Source organism: Crocodylus siamensis, chromosome 4 (genome assembly GCF_052110815.1).
Source record: "Crocodylus siamensis isolate JL-2025a chromosome 4, ASM5211081v1, whole genome shotgun sequence".
Lineage (NCBI taxonomy): Eukaryota > Metazoa > Chordata > Crocodylia > Crocodylidae > Crocodylus > Crocodylus siamensis.
In genome coordinates this window covers 150,713,109-150,735,846 of record NC_143398.1, presented here as the reverse complement: position 1 = coordinate 150,735,846, position 22,738 = coordinate 150,713,109, and the positions used below count along the sequence as shown (strand labels likewise).

At 46.1% G+C, this 22,738-nt stretch overlaps 1 protein-coding gene across 1 annotated transcript in view; it reads left to right on the top strand.

The window, feature by feature from the left end:
* Positions 1-22,738, top strand: part of MARCHF10 (membrane associated ring-CH-type finger 10) — a 122,859-nt gene that overhangs the window by 65,333 nt on the left and 34,788 nt on the right. The window contains exon 5 of the mRNA XM_090041173.1: positions 20,929-21,078. Coding sequence (XP_089897299.1) covers positions 20,929-21,078 — 150 coding nt within the window. The remainder of the gene's footprint in view (positions 1-20,928; positions 21,079-22,738) is intronic.

Below are 22,738 nucleotides of genomic sequence, written 5' to 3'. Positions count from 1 at the left end.
AATTAGTCAAAATGGGCTGTGGGGCTCCCCTTCTGCTTGGAGAGGTGCCCAAGCAGCACTATTTCTCTGTTCAGGGTTGTGATCTTTGTCACCATCTTAAAGAGTATGACCACTTTCCTCCACACCTCTTTGGCAAAAGGACAGTAACCCAGGAAGTGGTCAATTATCTCTGCTTTCCATGGGCAGATGTCCCTAGGGCAGTATGATTGGTTTCTCTGCCCCCCTATGTAACATGTTGCCTGCACTGAGAGCGTGTGGTGGCTTATTTGCCAGTTCACATCTCTGTGCTCTTTCTGTAGGTCCTTGCGGAAGATCCCCTCCCACACAGTCTGGCAGCCATCTTTGGGGAGTAGGTCCATGGGTGACACCACATCCTGTTTCCTCACCACTTCCTGCATTTTGTGATGGTTCATTTGAATTGCTGGGCCTTCTTTCTGTAGTTTGTACTTGCTGTGGAATTGTGCCAGGGTTTAGTAGAACCACAATGGTTCCCAGGTAAGTATGATCATACGTGGTGGTATGTGTATCCCCAATGTCATAGCATGTGACCTACAAAAACTTCACAAAGCAGGCTGTTTTATCCCCTGCCATGGTTGCCAATTTGCAGACCTAGCTCATGCATTTGGCCTAAAGGAGAAGCAGAATGTCCAGCATTCTTCAGCCTGGTGTCCATTTCATCTTGTACAAGGCTTTCCTCTTGACTCTCTCCAACCTGGAGCCCCAGAAGGAGATGCACAAGGCCCTCTGGATTCTGTCAATGATTTGCTCCAAAGAGGGGAAGACCAGTTTGGTGTAAAGAAGCACCAACAACAACACCACCCTCATGAGTGCCACTCACTCCACCATTGTCAGGCAGTGCAAGTGCCAGTTCTGATTTCTGATTAACCTTCACCTCAGTCTTTCCCATGCCCTCTGTCCAGTCAGCTCTGGGTGAAGCTGCAGGGGCTAGGGGGAGTGATCAGGGAGTTGGGGGAATGATTGGGGGCTGGGGGAACAAACAGCGGCTTCCCCCTAGCTCCTGGTTCAATTCCGCGGTTCCTGGTTTATTCCCCTTAGCTCCCAATCATTCCCCCCAGACTCTGCAGCTTCTCCTGGGGCTGCCAGCACCACCTGCCTTGCCCAGGCTGGTGGGGGCAGCCAGAGGAGCAACTGGTCAAGCTGTGGCTTCTCCCAGGGCTGCCGGTTCAAGCTACAGTTTGTCTAGCTGCTCCCCCAGCTGCTCCTGCCAGCACTGCCTGCCTGTATAATCTATGGCTGAATAAGATTTGGTGCTGAATATCTTTGGACTCAGACAAATCAAATTGAGACAATGATTCAAATCACCAAATTGAATCACTGTCCTGCCAAATCCAAAGCAAATACTTTCCACTTCACAGAGGCCTACTGTGCATGTCTGGTCTTCATGGATCACCATCCCTATAAGAGAGTTAAGGCACTCATCCAACACTCTGGCCAGCAGTTAATAGTCAAAGTTTGAAAGGGTATGGGTCTCCAGTTCTTCAACTCTTCCCTTGGACCCTTGTACAAAAGGGTCATGAGGCCCCAGTACATCCCTGCACCCAGGTGGCCCTCCAGCAGTCGGGGTGCACCACTCCATGATGGTTTCTGTATGATGATCTGAGGGCCTTCCAGTCTGTGTAGCTTTGTCTGAACTCTCACTGTATCCTTTCTTCATTCAGGGAGCTGATGTTCATCTTCCATAATTTCTGTCCCTCTCAGACTGCCCCTATTCTGCTTTCCCTCTTAGGAGGCAGTGGTCTGAGAAGCAGATTGGCATGCATTCCACTTCTGTTAGCATCCATTCTTTGGGGAGTAGGACATAGTCTAGTCTCAGGGTTTGGTCTAGCCTGAGGAATCTACCCTGCCAGATAAACTAAACACAATATCAATCTAAAGCCAAAAAGCTTATTACTTACTTTATAGTTCATTGGACTGGGCCTCAGCACAGTCAACAGCCTTTCAAGCTATGGTGAACCCATAGCTCAGCACTGCTCAGTATGTGTATGTACTCTGGATACGCCTCCCCCCCATGGCCCCTACAAAGGATCCATCTATTAATTAGCCCCCAACTCAGGACTGGAACCAGGTGTTCTCATAATCAGTCCTGGGATCCACCAAAAAATTATATGCAGGTGTGGTGTAGGGCAGCCTGGTCTGGTTCTACCTCATGGAGGGTAGGGCCACACTAACCACATGTGACAGGTTGAGAGAGGGTGTGACAGGAATTCTGGATGGTCCTGTTTGCCAGACAGTTAAGACTGGTGAAGAAACAGAAATTGTTGGAAATGGGAAAGAAAGGCAAAGCACAGCTGTGGTAGTAAAGAAGAAGTAAAAATGTACAGTATAACCTCATAAATCTAGCATGCTTGGGACTCAGCACCTGCCAGAAATTTGAGAATTCCAGATTTTTGATACCGGAGCGGTGGCTGATCACAGAACAGCAGCACAGGGTAATGGATGGTGGCAGCCGCCACTGTATGCAAACTTCTTCTTCCACTGCTCCAGGACTGGCTGCTGCTACTCCCCAATATAATTTTTTTTTTTTTTTTCCAGGAAGTACCAGATTTTTAAGAATTCCAGATTTGTTTATATCTGGATGTATGGGGTTATACTGTATTTAATGTGGTGGCTCACCATGATTTGAAAGAAAGTTCATGCTGAGGGGACCTGAGAACACTAGGCGTTGTTATGTCTTTTATTTAGATGGGTTGCATTAACCTATTCATATGGTTGTTTTTTTATAGTCTGTTTGCCAATGTGGGCAATATGTTTTATAGTCATGTTGAGTGTTGGCTGCATTTGATCAAATTTATTGTTGATTTACATTGCTGAGAACATGCTGCTTTTGGCAGCAATTTAATGATAAACAGTGTTTTTAATGAGATTGCTATGTAGGTAAATATAAGACTATGGGCTTTTTTCCCTATGCTGATTGGGAAAGTTTTTTTTACGAATACATTATATGATATTCTGCCAGGGCTATGGCAAAATTCTGGATGTTGTCTTATGTCATTCTGCGATTGTTCTGCCATGTGTAAGTATACAGATTCCTCTGCTGTGTGGCTAGGTCCCTCCCATGGTCCCAAGTACTGATATTGGAGTTGGTCTTATGCTGCCTGGTTATCACTTACCATTTTTTTTGCAGACAGCTTTGGTTTTGTGGGCGACTTCTGTCCTACATTGTATGATAAGTCTTTTTGAAGGGTTTGCTTATTTTTCTTTCATTGTTAATTTGAGCTTAATTTGAGCTCTAGCTGGAGCTTTGTTCCTATGTTGACTCAGAGCCATTTCACAAATACTTTGCTCCAAAGTGGTTCTTTAAACTCAAGTTAAGTAGCTCAGCAGGACACCAGGTTGAAGCTTGAGTGCTGGTGACACCACAGTGAGTAATGCAGTAGGGACGCAAAAACTCAAATTATTACTTATTAGTTGCTAATCCAGTTGTTTTGGAAATCTACACATTTTCTGCTGCTTCTCAAATTAGTGTGGTAAAAACACCGTTTCATGGGGTATATATACACTGTATGTTGTACGAGAGAGATCTTGGATACTGGAAGTAGTCTAGCACTGTAGAACAGAGAACAATGGGGTTAATTTACATTGCCAGACTGCCTCTGTTACCCATGCTAGCTGTTTTGATAGCTTGAGTATCTCTACACTATAGCATAGATTGTAACCACGATATTTTTACTTTCAATTTGACCTACTTAGGCTAGTTCAAGTGAAGTCATTCCGGTATAGTAATTTACAAATAAAATCCCGAGGCCTATATCTTCAGACTTACTTATCTCCAAATTTAACTCCCATTAGGGAAGGTACCTAAACTTTGTAGCTTTTGGCCTAGGTGTTTCTATGCCTTTTAGCACACATTTATTTAATGATGTGATGGAATCTGGTCAGTGATCCAAACAACTGTGTCTCCTGCTATGCTGCAGGTGCATGGCAAGACATGCAGTTTTTGGATCAGGGATCGGATTCCAGCCATGCCGTTACTGCTTGCCAATGCAGCGGGAGTCTGGGATTATAATCAGGTGCCTGGACTCCTGAAGTTGAATGTGACAGAATCATAGAAAATTAGGGTTGGAAGGAAACTTAGGAAGTCATTTAGTCCAACCTCATGCTCAAAGCAGAGTCATCCCCAACTAGATCATCTCAGCTAAGGCTTTGTTTAGCTGGGTCTTAAAACCTCCAAGAATGGAGATCCACAAACCCCCTGGGTAAACTGTTCCATTGCTTGACTACCCTCCTCATGAGAAAGTTCTTTCCAATATCTAACCTAAACTTCCATTGCTGCAATTTCAGACCATAGCCCCTAGTTCTATTATCTGCTACCACTGAGAGCTATCTAGCTCCATCTTCTTTGGAACCACTCCTCAGGTAGTTGAAGGCTGCTATTAAATCCCCTCTCAGTCTTCTCTGTTCCTGACTAAATACTCCCACTCCCCTCATCCTCTCGGAAGTCATGTGCCCCTTCCCCCTAATCATTTTTGTTGCCCCCTGCTAGACTCTCTCCAATTTGTCCACATCCTTTTTGTAGTGTGTGTGGGGGGGTGCAAAACTGGATATGGTACTCCAGATGTGGCCTCACCAGTGCTGAATAGAGGGGAACTCCTCAATCTGCTGGCAATATTCTTACTAGTACAGCCCAGTATGCCATTAGCTTTCTTCACAACAAGGGCACACTGTTGGCTCATAGTCAACTTATTGTCTACTGTAATCCCCAGGTCCTTTACTGCAGAGCTGCTGCTTAGCCAGTCAGTCCCTGGCCTGTACCACTGCATGAGTTTGTTCCATCTTAAGTTCAGGACTTTGCACTTGTCCTTCTTGAACCTCATGAGAGTTCTTTTGATCCAATCCTTCATTTTGTGGAGGTCTCTCTGAATCCTAGCCCTACCCTCCAGCATACCCATTACTCCCTCCACCTTGGTGTCAACTTCAAATAGTACACTCTATCCCATCTTCCAAGTCATTGATGACGATATTGAGCAAAACTGCCTCAGGACCAACCCCTGGGGCACTTCACTTGCCAACTAGACATTGAGCCATTGACTACTACCCTCTGAGCCTGATGATCCAGCCAGTTTTCTATCCACCTTACAGACCGTTAATTCAATCCGCACTTCCTTAGTTTTCTTACAAGAATGTTGCGGGAGGTGGTATTAAAAATCTTGTTAAAGTCAAGGTTTATCACATCCACTGCTCTGCTTCAATCCACAGAGCCAGTCATCTCATCATAGAAGGCAGTCAAGTGGTCAGGCACGACTTGCCCTTGGCAAATCCATGCTGACTGTTTCTAATCACCTTCTTCTCCTCCAAGTGCTTAGAAACGGATTCTTTTAGCACCTGATCATGATTTTTCCAGAGACTGAGGTGAGAGTGACCAGTCTGTAGCTCCCTGTATCCTCCTTCTTTCTTTTCTTAAAGAAGGGCACTATATTTGCCCTTTTCTGATTGTCCAGGACCTCTCACAATTGCCATGAGTTTTTAAAGATGATGGGCAGCAGCTCTGCAAATCACATCAGCCAACTCAGCACCCTCAGATGCATTCCATTTGGCCCCACAGATGTATACACATACAGCTGTAGCAAGAAACCTTTTTGCCTGCCCCCTCCCCTCAAATGTGAAGCTCCTCCATATGGCAAAAGCCCTTTTGAAGTATTTGCCCCCTTTTGGGGATGCTTTCTCTTTTCTACCTTCCTCTCTCTTTTTCGTTTATTAAATTATTATTTTTACTTGTAGTGAAAATAGAACTTGTAGATGCTTTTACAAATGTACTTTAAGTTTAAAAGTAAGTTGTACCATGTAACAATTTTAGCAAGAGCAGGAGTCTCTGTGTGGAGTGGGTCCCTGAATGAGTCATGGTTGATTGTTTAACACAGTAGCTAGTCTGGATAAACAAGTTAAGGAGCAGCAATTAACAACTACAGACCAAGAAGAGGAAAGAATTAATACAGAGCCAGGAACTCCCCGAAACTTCACTGTTAAAGGTATAGAAGCCCCGGTTTGAACTAATCAACGCTGGAAACAGACCTCTGGGGCTAAAATACCCCCTGATCAACCACTTCCAGAGCTGTATTCATTACGGCAGTGTATCAATCAAAATTCATCAACAGACTCCTGAGACTGCATGTACCTGCGGACATGACCCCTGGGGCAGACAGCTGCCATCCAGTAGCTACGAAGAGGGATGTCCCTCAAGGTCAACGATCCCTGGATTGGGTAAGCCCAAGAATTGGGGAGTCAAAGTCTGCCAGAGAGGGATAAAAGGCAGTGAAGAATGACCCCAATGGCACCCTCTTTGACCTGACCAGCACCCTGTCTGTCCAGCCAGAAAGACCAGCCGGCAACCCCCTTCTGAAGCAACATTGCACTGAAAGAAGTCTTGACTGGCCATCGATGGTGGACTCCAGTGCTTGGGGATAGGTATATCTTGATACCGGTGCTTACTATTCATAGCTAGCTAGTGTGAGTGACCGAGAGAGAGCGCGCGCGCGCGTGTGCGTGTGGATTGCATCCATCCAATAAACTAGAATTTTATGATGATCCTGTAAGTTGGTCCTTTGTAGCCAACACAGCTTTTCTGCATAGTCCCTAACATGTTCTTCTACCAGTGTTGGCTGCTCACCTCCTTCCCAAACCATGCTGCCAGGTGCAGTAGTCTGGAAGCTGACCTTGCCTTTGAGGATTGAGGTGTAAAAAAGGCATAGAGTACTTCAGGGTTTTTTTTGACTCTTCTGTCACTTGGTTGCCTCCCCCCCATTTAGTAAAGGACCCACATTTTCCCTGATTTTCCTCTTGTTGCTTATGTACTTGTAGAAACCCTTCTTGTTACCCTTCACATCCCTTGTTAGTTGCAATTCCAATCCTGACTTCATCCCTGCCAGCCTGAGCAATAGTCTTGGACTCCTTCCTAGTTGTTTGTCCAACTTCTTTTAAGCTTCCTTGTTGTGTTTTAGCTCACTGAAGAGTTCTCTGCTAAGCCAACCTGGTCTTCTGCCATACTTGCTAGTCTTTCTACACATTGGGATAGTTTATTCCTGCATCCTCAGTAAGGTTTCTTTAAAATACACCAGTTCCCCTAGACTCCTTTCCTTCTTGGACTGGCCTCCCAGGGGATCCTGCCCATCAGTTACCTGAGTAACTCAAAGTCTGCTTTTCTGAAATTCAGGGTCATTACTTTGCTGCTGTCCTTCCTTCCTTTCCTCAGGATCCTGAACTCAATCATCTCATTGTTGCTGCTGGCCAAGTTGCCATCCACTAATTCTTACATTCCCACTAATTCTTCCTTGTTTGTGAGCAGCAGGTCAAGAAGATCATAGCCCCTAGTTGGTCTCTGTAACACTTGCACCAGGAAGTTTTCCCTAACACTCTCCAAAAGCTTTCTGGATTCCCTGTTCACTGCTGTATTACACTCCCAGCAGATTGTCATGGTTGGTAAAGTCCCCCATGAGAACCAGGACCTGTGAACAGGATGTTTGATGTAGCTGTTTGAAGAAAGCCTCATCTACCTCATCCTCCTGGTCTGGTAGACCAGCAGACCCACCATGACATCACTCACCCAGAGACACTACTCTAACCCAGAGACTTTCAACAGGCCTATCTCCAGTTTCATACTGGAGCTCTGAGCAAAAACAGCTCTTTAACATAAAGGGCAACTTTTCTTCTCTGCCTGCCCTTCCTGAACAGTTTGTACCCATCCATGACAGTGCTTCAGTCATGCAAGCTCTCACCAGGTCTCTGTTAGTCCAATCATGTCATAGTTCCATGATTGTGCAAGGAGTTCCAATTCTTCCTGTTTGTTTTCCAGGCTCCGTGCATCTGTGTACAGACACTTGAAGTAGCTAGCCAATTGCCTTACTTTCTCAGGAAGAATGAGAAGGCCTCCCCTGTTGTATCTTCCTGCTTTTGCTTCCTCCAGGTCACCCCCTTTCCTACTTACCTCAGGGCTTTAGTCTCCCCTGGGAATCTAGTTTAAAATCCTCCTCACTAGGTTAGTGAGCCTGTCTGTAAAGATGCTTTTTCCTCTGTTTGTCAGGTGGCTCTCATCTCTTCCTAGCAATCCTTCTTGGAAGAACATCCCATGGTCAAAGAAGCCAAATCCCTGTTGGTGACATCTGTGCAGCCATACATTGATCTGCAGGATGCATCTGCTCCTGCCCAGGCCCTTCCTCTTGACTGCAAAGATTGAGGACAACACCACCTGAACCCCTGTCCCCCTTCACCCTTGCACCCAGAGCCTTGTAGTCACTCTTGATCTGCTCAGGGTCACCCCTGGCAGTATTATGGATGAGCAGCATGAGGGAGTAGTCAGAGCGTCAGATGAGTCACCATAACCCTTCCATGACATCTCAGATTCAGGCTCTGGGCAAGCAGCTGGCCTTCTGAGACAACAGTTCAGGCTAGAAGAAGGGAGTCTCCAACCACCACTATTCATTGCTTCTTCTTGGTGGAAGTGATCTTGATTCTTTCAATCTTGGGAATACCTGGCCTGGCCTCCTCCACCAACAGAATGTGCTCCTCCTCCTCTGTTGCTAGGGCTCCATATCTGTTCTCTAGGCAAACTGCTGCAGGTGGAGATGAAGACTTCTACTTGCTACCAGAGGTCACAAGCTTTCAGCTTCTACCTTCCTGGTTCTCCATGTCTCCTTCCTTCTCTAGCACTGCCTTCACCAGTCCTTCCTCCACAGTCCTAGAGGTCTTCAGCATTGAATCATGGCAGATGATGCTTAGGAGCCTTGCCACCTTCTCCTGTAGCTCTCTTGCCTGCTTCCTGAGGGACACCACAAGGAGGCACTACTTACATCACAGACACTTCCCCACCTGGCTGTAATTGGAAGGAATCTGCAAGCTGCAGTCTCCACAGCAGCAAATCAAGCCCTGGAAACCTCAACAGTGAGTGGTCCTGCCTGGACAGACACCTCACAGGTGCAAGCAGAGGATGAGCTGGTATTGGTAGTGGCTCTGGCATTGTGATGTCTTCCAGCCATTTCTCTGGGTCTCTTAACCCTCTGCTTCTCTCCTGCTACCCCTCTTCCAAGTAGATCTTCCCTAGCAAGCTTGCTTGTATGCTGGCCTGTTCATTGCTCCTTGGCTCTGAAAGGTTCCTTTTTCTCTGCTTTCTCTCCCTGAGCTTATAGTGGAGGAAGGCAAGAGAGTTTCTAGGCAAACTCCCTAGTGTCTCCTTCTCTTGTATACTTCATTCCCCCTGTACACATCATTACTGTGGTGGACCTACACAACTGCTTTATTGTTGACACGTGCAAGGTCCTCATCCTGGGTGTGAGGGTGTGCTGTACACATGAGGAAGTGATCAGCAGTCTCTGGGGCATAACCACACTCACATATAATTTTAGCCAATCTTATGGAGTGTGGCATTAAAGTGTCTATCTCCAGAGCAAATCCTGTTTAGTTTTATCTGTAAGTTACAGGGGGAGCTCATACCCAGATAAATAGGGTGCTGGGTTGCTTATCAAGCTCTTCCCTAGCATCAGTCAGCTGATTGTTGGTCCAAGCCCTAGGATCTCAACAATCATTTTGAACCTTACCTAGTATGATTTTCCCCTTAGTCCAGTGAAATACCCAAGCAAAGTAGTCATTCAGGAGTTCAGTTTTCTCCTGCATGTCAGTAATCAGCTGTCCTGAATTGTTAAGCAATGGCCCTACAGTTCTGTTCGTTTCCCCCCTGTTCCCTACATATCTAAAGAAGGACTTCTTATTGTCCTTGATTTCTGTAGCTAGTTTGAAATCAGCTTTCGCCTTAGCCTTTCTAATCTGCCCCCTACAAGTGTGAGCCATTGTTGTATAGTCCTCCTTGGGGACTGTCCCAAGCTTCCATTATTTGTATGCCTCTGTCTTCTTTTTTGAAAGGACAGTGATATCCCTATTAAGCCAAGAGGGCTTCTCAGCCCTTCTGCTACCTTTCCTCCATGTAATGGGATGGCATCCTAGGTGTAGCCATACTCTCCCCTAATGCCCCAAGATAGCCTAAAAGCACCCTCAAGTCTTGCCTGCCACGTCTATGGTGTTAAATATGTAATAGGAAGGCTGCCTTTCCATCCTCTTGGACACAGCTTCCTGCTGCATTCTGACCCCATTCTGTAATGGGAGTTCCAGGGGTCCCTAGCCTTATGGGCTGTGCGTGGCTCCAACCATGCCTTTACCATGCCCGAAGCCTTGCAGATGTAACTGATGTTCAGTCTCCCACTATGTCTCACTGGCGCTCGGGCTCTCCGCAGCCCTGTCTCATGCTGCCCCCTCTCTGGGGCTTCTCGCTGCCCCCTCTCTGGGGCTGGGGGTCTCTACGCTGCTGTGGGTCCCCTATGAGGCCTCCTCCAACCCCTAATACCCTTACCCAAACTTCTGGTGAAAACAGCAAACAAAACACAAGCCCCTGGGCTATAACTTAAATCCTAGCCACCCAGCTATAACATTATTCCAGCCACATCAGGGTGCTCCATCCTTCCCACCAGTCTCAGAGCTGTACCTGCAGTCTGGCCTCTCCCCTCTGCTTGCTCTGGGAGAGCTCCTTCCTCCATGGCTGCTGGCAGGGAACTGCCTCCTGGCCTCAGACCTGTGATTTATATAGGAACCAGGCCCTGCCCCTTCTGGTCAGCTGACCAGGCAGGTGTGGGTCACTAACTCCCTCTGGTTGCCCTAGCTACCTGCACCTGGGTGTTTATCTCTTGCTCCACAAGTAGCAGGCACCTTAGTGCCCTGCTACACTCTGAATGGGAATGGTTTTCCTTTAGCCTTCAAAGAGCGTGTCCTTGAGGAACAACCACTCTTCTTGCACTCCTTTCACCTTCAATTCCTGGTCCTGCAGCACTTCCCCTACTATTGCCCTAAGCCTATTGAAATTTGATTTTTTGAAGTCCAAAACTTCAACCCTGCTAGCTGATTTGCCTGCCTTGTGATGGATAGTGAACATGATGTCTTTGTAGTTGCTGTCACCCACGCTATTCTCTATATTCAAGTCGCATACCAAATTGTCTCATTTGGCCAAGACCAAGTCTAGGAGAGTGGTACCTCTGGTTGGCCCGTGCACTTCCTGAGTAAGGTAGAACTCTTCAATACAGGTCAGGAAGCAACATGACCGATCCGACTTAGCTGAGTGTTCCTCCCAAGAGATGTCTGGGTAATTTAAGTCACACATAATGACCATGTCCCATGCATGCATGGCCTCTGCCAGTTTTCAAGAGAACTCCAGATTGAACTCCTCTCCTTGATTTGGTTGTCTGTAGTGTATACCTACAGCTAGGTCTCTCTCACTGTCCCCGCTCTCCCCCTCTAGTTTGACCCAGAGGGTTTTGAGCCACTCTCCTTTGGAGCCAATGTTGGCCTGCAAGGAGGTGAGAACTATACCTCCACCTTTCTTTTCTACTCAATCCCTTATGTGCAGGATGTAGCCCACTATGGCTACGTTCCAATCGCGTTAGGAGTCCCACCAGGTCTCTGTAACCTCTACTAGATCATAATGCCCACTGGAGAGCAGGCTAGTTCCTTTTGCTTGTTCCTCATGCTCCTGGCATTAGTGTACAGGCACCTGAGTCCTCCAATTGGAACCTTCAATTTCCCATCATGCCAAGGGAGAACATTCCCTCAGCTCATGCAAGAATGAGGCTGTCAGTTTGCACATGCATCTCCTTGGGGGTCCTAAGCTGCACATGCAGTTTTTTAAGGTCCTAGTATGCCAGGACCCCAGGATCAGGGTGAGGTTCCCTGATTCTGAGGTCTCCATATGCTGGGGATATCAGAAAATCATATACCCACCCCAGTTGCATATGCAGTTTTTAGAAGCCCTGGTACATAAGAACCCCAGGATCAGGGAACCTCACCCTGATCCCGGGGTTGCCATTGCCTGGATATGTCAAATGCCTTGTTCTGCAGTTTCCTGGGAGCTGCAGAGCAAGGAATTCATAGTAATGGGAGCTTCAGAGCAAGGAAATCAATGTATCAGGTCACAGTAGGTGCATCTACATGTTCATTAATGCACCTTAGTTACTGTCCACTTAGCTTAGTACTTGCTTAATAAAGTACTAACTAAATCTGCAGTAACTAGAGTTACTGAGCAATAGTGCTGGCACATGATTATTTTGTGACACTTACTGCACATTAGCCTAATAACACAGAACACTAGGCTATTAGCACGGTTTTAACCGCCACTACCGTGCAGTGTTATTAGACTAATGCGCAGTAAGCATCTCATGTAGACACTCCCAGTGATCCCCATGACTCCGTGTGACCCAGCATCTTGGCCCAGCTGGTGAGCTGTCTTCAACTTAGCACCCTGAAAACAGCTGTCACTTTGCCAAAATGGAGGGAGCTCTGAAGTAAGCCCTGCCATACGTTTACTATAAGACGTGATAGAAACCAGCCACAAAAATGTTACACATATTTTGTTGAATACTCTTGCAGTTGGTTTCCCATTTTGTTGTGCCATTAATTGCCTGAACATGTGACTGTTACTATTTATGGTGCATTTAACTGGTTAATGACTTTTTAAGTTTAATATCTGCTAGGGGCCTAATGGCTTAACTGCAGAAAGCTTTTGTAGGAGGTATATGGTGTCATCCACCTTGTAACAGGGGACCTAGCCCTCTTATCAGAAGGCACATCCACCCCTTTAAAGCCAGAACTTTCTGGGCACGGAGGGCTGGAAAAGAAGAGGTTAAATGCTGAGCCTGGCCAGCTAGTCAGCTGACTGGAAGGGGCAGGGCTATAAAAACCCTGGGCCGAGCAGCAGTTAGGGGGATTGCCATGGAAGGGGAAGGAATCTCAGAGTGTTCCATGAAGGAACGGCCCAAAGGCAGTAAGAGGGGAGCCACAGAAGCCCCAGAGAGGCAGGCAACTACGTCACAGCAAGGACATGAGCTGACAGTGGGGAGCTGAAGCGTGGACCCTGTGAATATAAGTGGACATGTTTCTTTTTTTTCTTTTTCACATTAGCTGAGGACAGTTATTATCCATGGATGGGACAGTTTTGGGTTTTTTTTCTTTTTGGATTACTGTATAAGACTGGTGGCTTGGGTGAGGCTATTAGGGGAAGGAGGAAGCCTCATTTTGGGGACCCACTATGGAGTGGGGACCCTGGCGCCACGGAGAGCATGGCTTTTTGGGGGCACAGACCCCAGCACCAGCAAGGGTGTGTCTTTTGGTGGGGCATGGACCCTGGCACCTCAAGGCACAATCTTAAAAAGGCTAGGGAGGTCTGGCACACCTGGGGTGCAATCTTATTTTGTTTTTTTCTTTTGTTTTGGACTGAGAGGGTGCGAGTTCAAAACCGGGAGATGATCCTGAACTTGTGACCTCTGGGCTGGGGGGGCCAGGCTCCAGACTGGAGCAGGAAAGCGGGCCACGAGCCTCAAGACACCAGAAAAGGCTAGAGCCTCGGAGTCAAACCCTATTTAGTTGGTTTAGAGAGGGAGGCCTAGCTAGAGAAAAACAGGGGTCAGGCCCACATAGGAAAAAGACCTCAACATACACAATACAATAGGCAGCCTCCCACTTGCAAGAACATCATCATCATAATTTCCATCAAGACGTGGCAGGCGAGTATAGGGCAGGACATAAGAACGCCAAAGAAGGCTCCAAGGGCGCCCCATACAAGGTGCAGATTAGTAGGAAGATGGTGCTGGGTTGGGCAACCTGTTACACACCTGTTCTTCGTGACTGTTACTAGGACTTTGTACCTTTTCCCTCCTTGCTGTTATGGTTTGCTTACAGGATGATGCCACAGATGATACAGTGAAAATAATTTGCAGTGATTTCACATTGTCTGTTTGCCTTTTTCCAGTTAGTTGGAGGGAAGGACTCCCATTCCTCTTGTGAGATTCATGAGATTTCTGAATTCCTTATCTGGTGTCCTTTAAACTTAGTAACTGCAGGACTTGGAAGTCAAGATGTTCTTTTAACATATGCTTTTGTGTACAAATGTTAACTTGCAGAGAGTTCTATGGCATAGTGCCCTGGAGGCTGTCATAAGCAGCAGGCTTTCCTCAATGCACCTTCTGAAATTGAGTTTAGCTTCACATTAAATCTGGGACAAATTAAAAAGCTCACTAAATGTTTACATTAGTCTTTTGCTTACTTACTAGACATTAAAGTGCCTAAAATTGAAAATCCCATCTCTTGTGTTCTGAAATAAAAAATATTTATGGTACATAATTATGTCTTAATTAAGAGCTCCCCTGGGCACATAAAACTACAAATACTACCAGCATACTCAGCAAGGTGAACCGTCTGAGCCCTTTATTTATACAGCTAGAGCTGCCTATTACTCTGGGATGCTATAAATCATTGCTGTTATGCTAGGCAGGTTCTTTGAGTAATTGTGATATCTTTTATTAGACCAACTGAGTAGTTGGGGGAAAAAAAATTCTTGGCAAGCTTTCGGGTGCAGTCACCCATCTTCAGGCATGGGGAGTCTCTGCTGTTCTGAGACTCCAAGAAATGAAAGAAGCTAAAAGTGTGGCAGGATGTCAGTGAAAATGTAAATAGGTAGAATTAGAAAGACAAAAGGTGAGGCAGAGAGCTGAAGCAGAGGGGGGAGGGGAGGAGGGAGAGGGGGAAGACAGCAGGGAGAAAAAGGCTGAAGGGAGACAGTGCAGTGATAGAGTAATGTGTCATAAAACCAATGTCCGAATTTAGTCCATGATTTTTTGTATCCAGTAGATTTATGAAGTGAAGTTCATAGGCTTAGCTACAGAAGGTGTTTTGTAAGTTCCCTTTGAGGATTAGAACTGAGAGATTGAAAAGGGAGTGATTGTCCTGTGAGAAGTGTGCACCCACAGGTAGCTGCGTATTCTTGTCTTTGATAGATTTTTGATGTGCATTCATGCTGGTACACAGTTGTTGTTTGGTTTTTCCAAAATATTCTCCCTCAGGGCATTTGGTGCACCGGATGAGATGTATAACAATATCTGGAGGTGCAGCTGTAAGATACAGGAATGGTGATGGTTCTGTTGTAGGGTATAGTTATAGAGGGGGTGGTGGAGATGACAGGTTTTGCATTTCTTGTCCTCTCACAGACTAGATCCATTTGTCTATGTGGTTTGGGTCATGGGGAATTTGCTTCTGGTGATGAGGTTAGCAAGGTTTGGTGCTTGTTTGAAGGCTAGGACAAGTGGCTCTGGAAGTTCTGTTTAAGAATTGGGTCTTCTTCTAGTATGGGTTGCAATTGTTTCAGGATTTTCTGTGTAGGTTCCAGGGAAGGGAGATATGTTATAAGTAATGGTGTGCAATTTGTGGAGATTTTCTTTTTATACTGCAGTAAATCTTCACGTGGTGTCTGGGTGGCTCTTTCAAGAGTGTGATCTATCTCTCTGGAGGATTGTTCTTGTTGACTGAAGGCCCTTTTGAAATTCCTGAGGTGGTGGTCATGGGTATTCTCCTCACTGCAAATTCGGTGGTATTGGAGAGCTTTGCTGTATAGTACAGTTTTCTTGGTCTGTTTGGGGGGATTGCTGGTTCTGTGTAGGTATGTTGGTCTGTGGGTTTCTTATATATGGTGGTTTCAATTTTACCATCTTGGATATTGATCATGGTGTCCAAAAAGGAAATGCTGGTGTTAGAGTATTCAAGTAATAGTCTGATGGAGGGGTGATGATTGCTGAATTTTTGGTGGAAGTCAATCAGATTGCAGGGTTTCAATCTAGATGACGAAGATGCCATCCATGTATCCCAGGTATATTAAGGGTTTGATGGTGCACTTCTTGAGGAAGCCTTCTTCTAGGTGGGCCATAAAAAGGTTGGCATATTGTGGGGCCATTTTGATGCCCATAGCTGTGCCCATAATCTGGAGGAAGTTTTGGTTGTTGAAACTGAAGTTGTTGTGTGTGAGGATGAAGTACATGAGTTCAGTGATATCCTGAGGTCTGTACTACTGAGTTGTAATGCTCATTCTTGTAGATATTTGAGGCAGACTTGTATGCCATCCTGGTGTGGGATGCTAGTGACATCCATGGTGGCTAGGAGGGTATTGCTGGGAAGGCAGTCTTTGTTTTTAAGTTTTTGCAGGAAATCAGTTGTATCTTAGATGAAACTTGGTCTTCGGGTGACTAGCGGTTTTAAGATATGTAGCTGTTATGCTACAAATTTGTTTTCTCAGTTGAAAAGAAATAGTTGATGATGTTTCTGAATTATCTTTTGGACCTACCCATTACAATTTCTGGCAACACAGCTACTGGACAAAGTAGTATTTAGTACTGTGGGCCGGGAGTTCCCATAGCTGTATATGTTTTGTAATTTTAATTGATAGACTTTTGTTTCTAATTTCTGGGCCAAAATCCGTGTGCACCCAGAACTGGCCTTTTATGACAGTGGCTCAGTGAAATGTCCCTCTTGAAGAAAGAACTGATAAATTTGGGCTTTTGTGTTGCAAATCTTAGGTAAAAACCCTTTTCTTTCCAAGATGGAAAAGCACAGTTTTATCCTACTGACACATGGGAAAAAGTTGTTTTTTTCTGCTATCAGTGCCAGGACTCCTAGGAATGTCTCATGAACTGAAACTGTAGATTTTTGTTTGTTTACTCAGGAGATACCCGGCAGGCCCGTGCGAATGGTTAGTGTTCTCTTCAGATTCAGATTTGGCTGATTTGGGGGACAGTGATTCGATTTGGTGATTCGAATCACTGTCCTGAATTGATTCAACTGCATCTGATTCGGAGATTTGGCTGTCGTTGAATCAGCCAAATCTCTGAATCAAACAGGCCCCATCCCCTGCCTGCTCTCCCAGCCCCGTCAATGGCTGCCCTGCCTGGCCCCAGCCTCCCTGGCTCTTTTAAAAAAAAAACCCTCAGCACTCACTGGCTGCTGCCGGGCAGTGGGGGGCAATCCCCACTGCCCCCCCAATGCCCCACACTGCATGTGGTGCTCTGTCATGAGCCCCTATCCCTTGCCCCCTCTCCCAGCCTCAGCTCCTGGTTCTTAAAAAAAAAAAAAAAAGAAAAAAAAGCCCCCACTCACTGTCTGTTGCCAGGCAGGACGGTGGGGCAATCCCTGCTGCCCCCCCATCCCATACTGTATGAGAGGCTCTGCCATGAGCCCCCATCCCCCTCCTGCTCTCCCAGTCCCCTCCCATAGCTGTCCCGCCCAACCCCAGTGTTGGCTCTTAAAAAAAATTTTTTTTAAAGTCCCACACTCAGTGGCTCCTGCCGGGTGTGGGGTGGAGGGAGGCGATCCCCACTGCCCCCAACTGCACCTTGCTGCATGGTGGGGCTCTGCCATGAGCCCCCAGAAGCCCTGATGGCCACTGCAGCAGCCAGTGAGTGCAGGGCTATTTTTTTTTAAAAGAACCAGGAGCTGCAGCCACATGGGGCAGCTATCAACAGGGCTGGGACAGTAGGTGGGGAATGGTGGCTTGTGGAAATCAGCATCTTTATCTGGAATAGTATTGTGATGCAGTTCAGTTTGGAATTGTTTAAATGCAGAATTTTCATAGTTTCTAGGGTCGGAAGGAACCTGAGCAGATCATCGAGTCCGACCCCCTGCCATGTCAGGAAAGAGTACTGGGGTCAAATAACCAGCAAGATGTACATCTAGCCTCCCCTTAAAGACCCCCAGGGTAGGAGCCAGCACCACTTCTCTTGGAAGTTGGTTCCAGATCCTAGCCGCCCTGACCGTGAAATAGCGCCTCCTGATAGCTAGCCTAAATCTACCCTCTGCCAACTTGTGACTGTTATTCCTGGTCACTCCTGCTAGCGGTTGGGGGAACAGGGACTCCCCCAATGCCTGCTGGTCCCCTTTGACTAGTTTGTAACAGGCCATTAGATCTCCCCTCAGCCTTCTCTTGTGCAGGCTGAACAGGTTCAGGTCCCCTAGCCTCTCCTTTTAGGGCCTGCCCTGCTGCTCCCTGATCATGCAAGTGGCCCTCCTCTGGACCCTCTCCATGTTGTCCATATCCCTCTTGAAGTGCAGCACCCAGAACTGGATGCAGTACTCCAGCTGCAGCCTAACCAGTGCCGCATAGAGCAGGAGGATCACCTCCCTGGACCTGCTTGAGATGCATCTGTGGATGCATGACAAGGTGCAGTTGGCCTTCCTGACTGCATCCCCACACTGCCGGCCTATGTTCATCTTGGCATCAATGATGACTCCAAGATCCTTTTCTGCCTCTGCACTCACAAAAAAGGAGTTCCTCAGCCTGTAGGTATGGTGCTGATTGTTCTTCCCCAGGTGCATCACCTTGCAATTGTCAGTGTTGAATCCCATCCTATTCTCATCCGCCCACCCCTGTAACCTGTCTAGGTCTGATTGCAGCCTATTCCTCCCTTCTAGCGTGCCCACATCCCCCCACATCTTAGTGTCATCAGCAAATTTGAACAGGGCGCTATTTACCCCCTCATCCAAGTCACTGATGAAGATATTGAACAGTGTAGGCCCGAGGACCGAGCTCTGAGGAACCCCACTGCCCACATCCCTCCAGGTCAAAAATGACTCATCCACTACCACTCTCTGGGTGTGGCCCTCCAGCCAGTTGGCGACCCATTTGACTGTGTGGGTGTTGACACCACAGTCCCCCAGTTTCTTAATGAGAACGGGGTGAGAAACAGTGTCGAAGGCCTACCGAAAGTCCAGAAAGACTATGTCCACTGCTACCCCTGCATTTAAGGATTTGGTGACCTGGTTATAGAAGGCCACCAGGTTGGTCTGACAGGACCTGCCGCTAATGAATCCGTGTTGGTTGCCTCTAAGCATAATCTCCCCTGCTGGCCCCTCGTGGACATGTGCCAGAATAATTCTCTCAAAAAGCTTGCCCAGGATCAAGGTAAGACTAACTGGCCTATAGTTTCCCAGGTCTTCCTTCCTCCCCTTTTTGAAGATGGGAACCACATTGGCCCTCTTCCAGTCCTCTGGCACCACACCAGAGCACCACGAGTACTCGTAAAGCCGTGCCAGGGATCCTGCAATGACCTAAGCCAATTCCCTCAGTACTGGAGGGTGGAGATCATCTGGACCAGCTGATTTGAATACATCCAGTCCCTCCAGAAGTTTCCTGACTAGATCCTCACTAACCCTTGGCCTAGGTGTGCCTCCCCTGGGGTTTAAGGGAGGCCCCGGGGGGGGGGCGGGGGGGCTGTTCCGGTCCCTGCTCAGGAAAATGGAGGCAAAGAAATTGTTAAATATGTTAGCTTTGTTGTCTGGTGTGATGACCAAATTTCCTAGCGTGCCCTGCAGGGGCCCCACATTACCCAGAACCTTCTTTTTGCACCCTATGTATTTAAAAAAGGACTTCTTGTTGTCCTTGATCCGGGAAGCTAGTCCCAGTTCCATCTCTGCCTTGGCCTTCCTGACTGCCCTCTTGCATCCCCGAGCAACCGCAGTAGTCCTTCCTGGTAATGGCCCCTCCCTTCCATTGGGTGTGCGCCTCCCTTTTAGCTAGGAGACACTCCCACATGCTTTTGGTGAGCCGTGGAGGCTTATGTGCCCTCCTGCCCCCTTTGATCCGTGTTGGGATTACCTCCTTTTGGGCTTGGAGGATCGTCTCCTTAAGGAGCAACCACTCTTCTTTGACACCTGGCTCCCCTCCCCTCTGGGACCCTCAGTGCTTCCCCAACTATTCTCCTTAGCTCATTGAAGTCCACCCTCCTGAAATCTAGGGCTGCTGCCTTGCTGTAGGCCTTTGCCATCTTGCACTGGATGATGAATTACATCTGGAATTTACCCTCATCCAAAAGAGAATAAATGCCAAAAATCAATTTTTCTGATTTTTCTGGGTTTTCTGATTTTTCTGATTTGAAAGTGTCATGTAGAAAGGGACCTGCAGGTCCCTTTCTACATGACACTTTCAAATCAGAAAAATTGATTTTTGGCATTTATTCTCTTTTGGATGAGGGTAAATTTATGTTTGAGAACCTTATTAAAAATAAGACAGTGACAATTTGCTGTTTAGGATGTAGCAGTATTTTGAGCTGGAGTTGTCCATTTATTGAGATAAATAGTTATGTCTCAAATTTCCTAATACTTTGCTGACTGACAAATCTTGTCAACTTTTTCATTGGGAAGAAAGGTCAATTGGGGCATACTTTAAAAGGGCTCAGCACACACAATCAGATCTTAGCTTCTCATGTACCTAAATAAATGACTAGATTTATGAAAGAGCCCAGCAGGTCAGGTGTGAATTGGACAATGAGATCTTTGGAAGTTCTGGTCATAATTTGGACACATAAATAGAAACAGTATTTTTGAAAAACCCTGTTGTATGGGTCAGAGGCCTTAAAAATCTGTCCTTGAGTTCTTGAAAATTTGGACCACAATTTCTCTGCTAGTTAAATCCCTAGTTTATTTTTGCAAATAGCTGCCCTATGGATGTTAAGGCAGACTATCAAACTAGACCACGGGCTTAATGAGGAAAGATCAACTACCAGCTTTCAGTAGAACGTCAAATAAGATTTATCACTGGATAGGACAGCACTTAGTTTGCACTAGCTTTCAGAAATTTATGAAAATGTTTATTGCTTTGAATTGTTTTCTTTTGAGTAGTTATGGTCAGTAGAAGATTTTTTCATTGAAAAATAATTTTAAAATTTGAAAGTTTTAAGCAGCTCTACTTATGTTTATTTATTGAACAAAACCCAAAACAGGGATTAGAATTTCACATTTAGCATATAAAAATTGAGTTTGGCTAACCCCCAAAATGTATTCTCAGATTTTCACAATACGTTCAAAAATGTTAACATTATGCATGTTTTACAGGAATAAATTGTCATGCATATTCTTTTTGAAATATGGGGAATTTTTTTCCAATTGTATTTTGACTGAGCATAAATGACAAGGCCTTGCCAAAAGAAAAATCAGTTTTGATGTAGTTTCTTGCTTTGCTGAGGCAGACCTTGAAGACACTTGACCTTAGGTTCTTTTAAGCAACACTAATTTTAATGGAAGCTCGTTCCCTGAAAATATAAATTACTGAAAGTGTTTTTCACTTAACAGCTTCCCAGAAGCAGTCATTTTCAAGGGGAAAGAGAGAAAACCAAAGAGGATCTTTGGGAAGCTCAGATATACAGAATATACGAAAACTGGAAGACAGAGACAAAATGACCTCATTGCTGCAGGCAAAGACACAAGTTACCAGACGGTTTGGTGAGAAAAGCTCTCTCTCTTCTTTAATTTTCCTCTTCCTGTAGTGCTATAGAACTGATTATTTGGGTGTGTCTGCACATGCCATTAGTATGCAGCAATAAACGACAGAGCTTAATTGCTCTGCAAACTCTCGGGAAGTTTCTGAGTGCATCATTTACATACATGCCCAGACTGCTGCAGCACACTGAGCCAAGTCACAGCTCAATGTGCTGCAGAGGAGCTGGCTGGGGCACAACGGTGCTTTAGCATGGGGCTAGCTAGCAGGCAGCCCTCACACAGAAGCACCCTCATGCCCCAGCCAGCGAGGTCAGAATCTGACTGTGTGCTGCTGTGTACAGAAAAGCTCTGCAGCAGGGTAGTACTTGTATTTATAGTGGAGTACTTGTAAATACAAGTATTGTCCTGCTGTGGAATTTATTAGTTTTGTGCACCCCAGTAGGAGTGCACGTGCAGAGATATTTATTGTACAGTTAGTCAACTGCACACTAAATGTCTTGTGTAGATGTGCCCTTTGTTTTGCTAAACTTTTACAGACCTCATTCTCATTTGTACACCAACATCAAAGAGGGACTTTAAACTAGCGTTTGTATCCACTTTAAGGCCCATTTACACTTCCAGTTTGCAAGTCCTTAGTGCAAATGAGCATCCAGACCATTCAATTTGATCGTGTTTTCATTTGATGTTTCCTTCCTTAGAAGGTACATAAAAGCCACACACTAAATAAAAGAATAACCTTAAAATAGATAGCTTTAGAAAAATGTATCCATTTTCCTAAATTGGGTGCAACCCATTTTCTCAATTCAGCAGCTGCCCCGATTAAGTGAAGAGGCCATTAAAAATATAGGCTACAAACAGAAGTCACATTTGTCCTGGGACTGGTTATGCTGTGACTTCTCCAAAAGAATGGAGAATTTGCAGAATTGACCACACTTTGACCTTCCAGTCAGGTTTAGAGTGGTTGAATGCACTACTTATTTTCTGTCGACAGGTGGCTCAAGGGAACATACATCCCAGGATACCTTGCTCTGGTTAAGTGTTAGCAGGTTCCCCTGACTGCCAGCACTGAGCCAGTTACTTACTGAAAGCTCAGATTGTGGGTAGTGCAATTTTTGTGTGAGGAATTTTGGTGTGATTCACTGCATGACTTGTGCCCTTGACTATCCACCTTATTTCCACTGCATTTGTGCTGCCACCATTGCCTGTGACCTGGAGTTTCCACTACCATTGGCCACCATGGACCTGCACATAGTTGTTGCCTTGCAGACCGTACTGGCCCAGCATTATGAATTTGTAAATGAGTCTGAGTGGAAGAGGTGATGTTGGCATGCTTTGATGGCTGCTGTGACTACTTCTACTTGTACCAAGAGCGAGGAAGCAGCACATGCATGGGAGATGCTCGTGTGTGCTTGCTGACAAACAGTGGGCTGTCTATAGCTATCCAAAGACTCTAATCTGTGATAGCAGCTGCTGCCCTGAAGATGTTTTGGTCGCAGGTCAGCACATTGGGGCTGGGCAGATGTGGGAGTGTCTCCAAAGTGTAGAGCAGTGTTTCTGAGCCAGGGAGACTGTGACTGGTGGAAGTGGATTGTCATGGCCATCTGGGATGATGAGCAATTGCTCATGAACTTTTGCATGTGCAGGGGCTCCTTCATGGAGATCT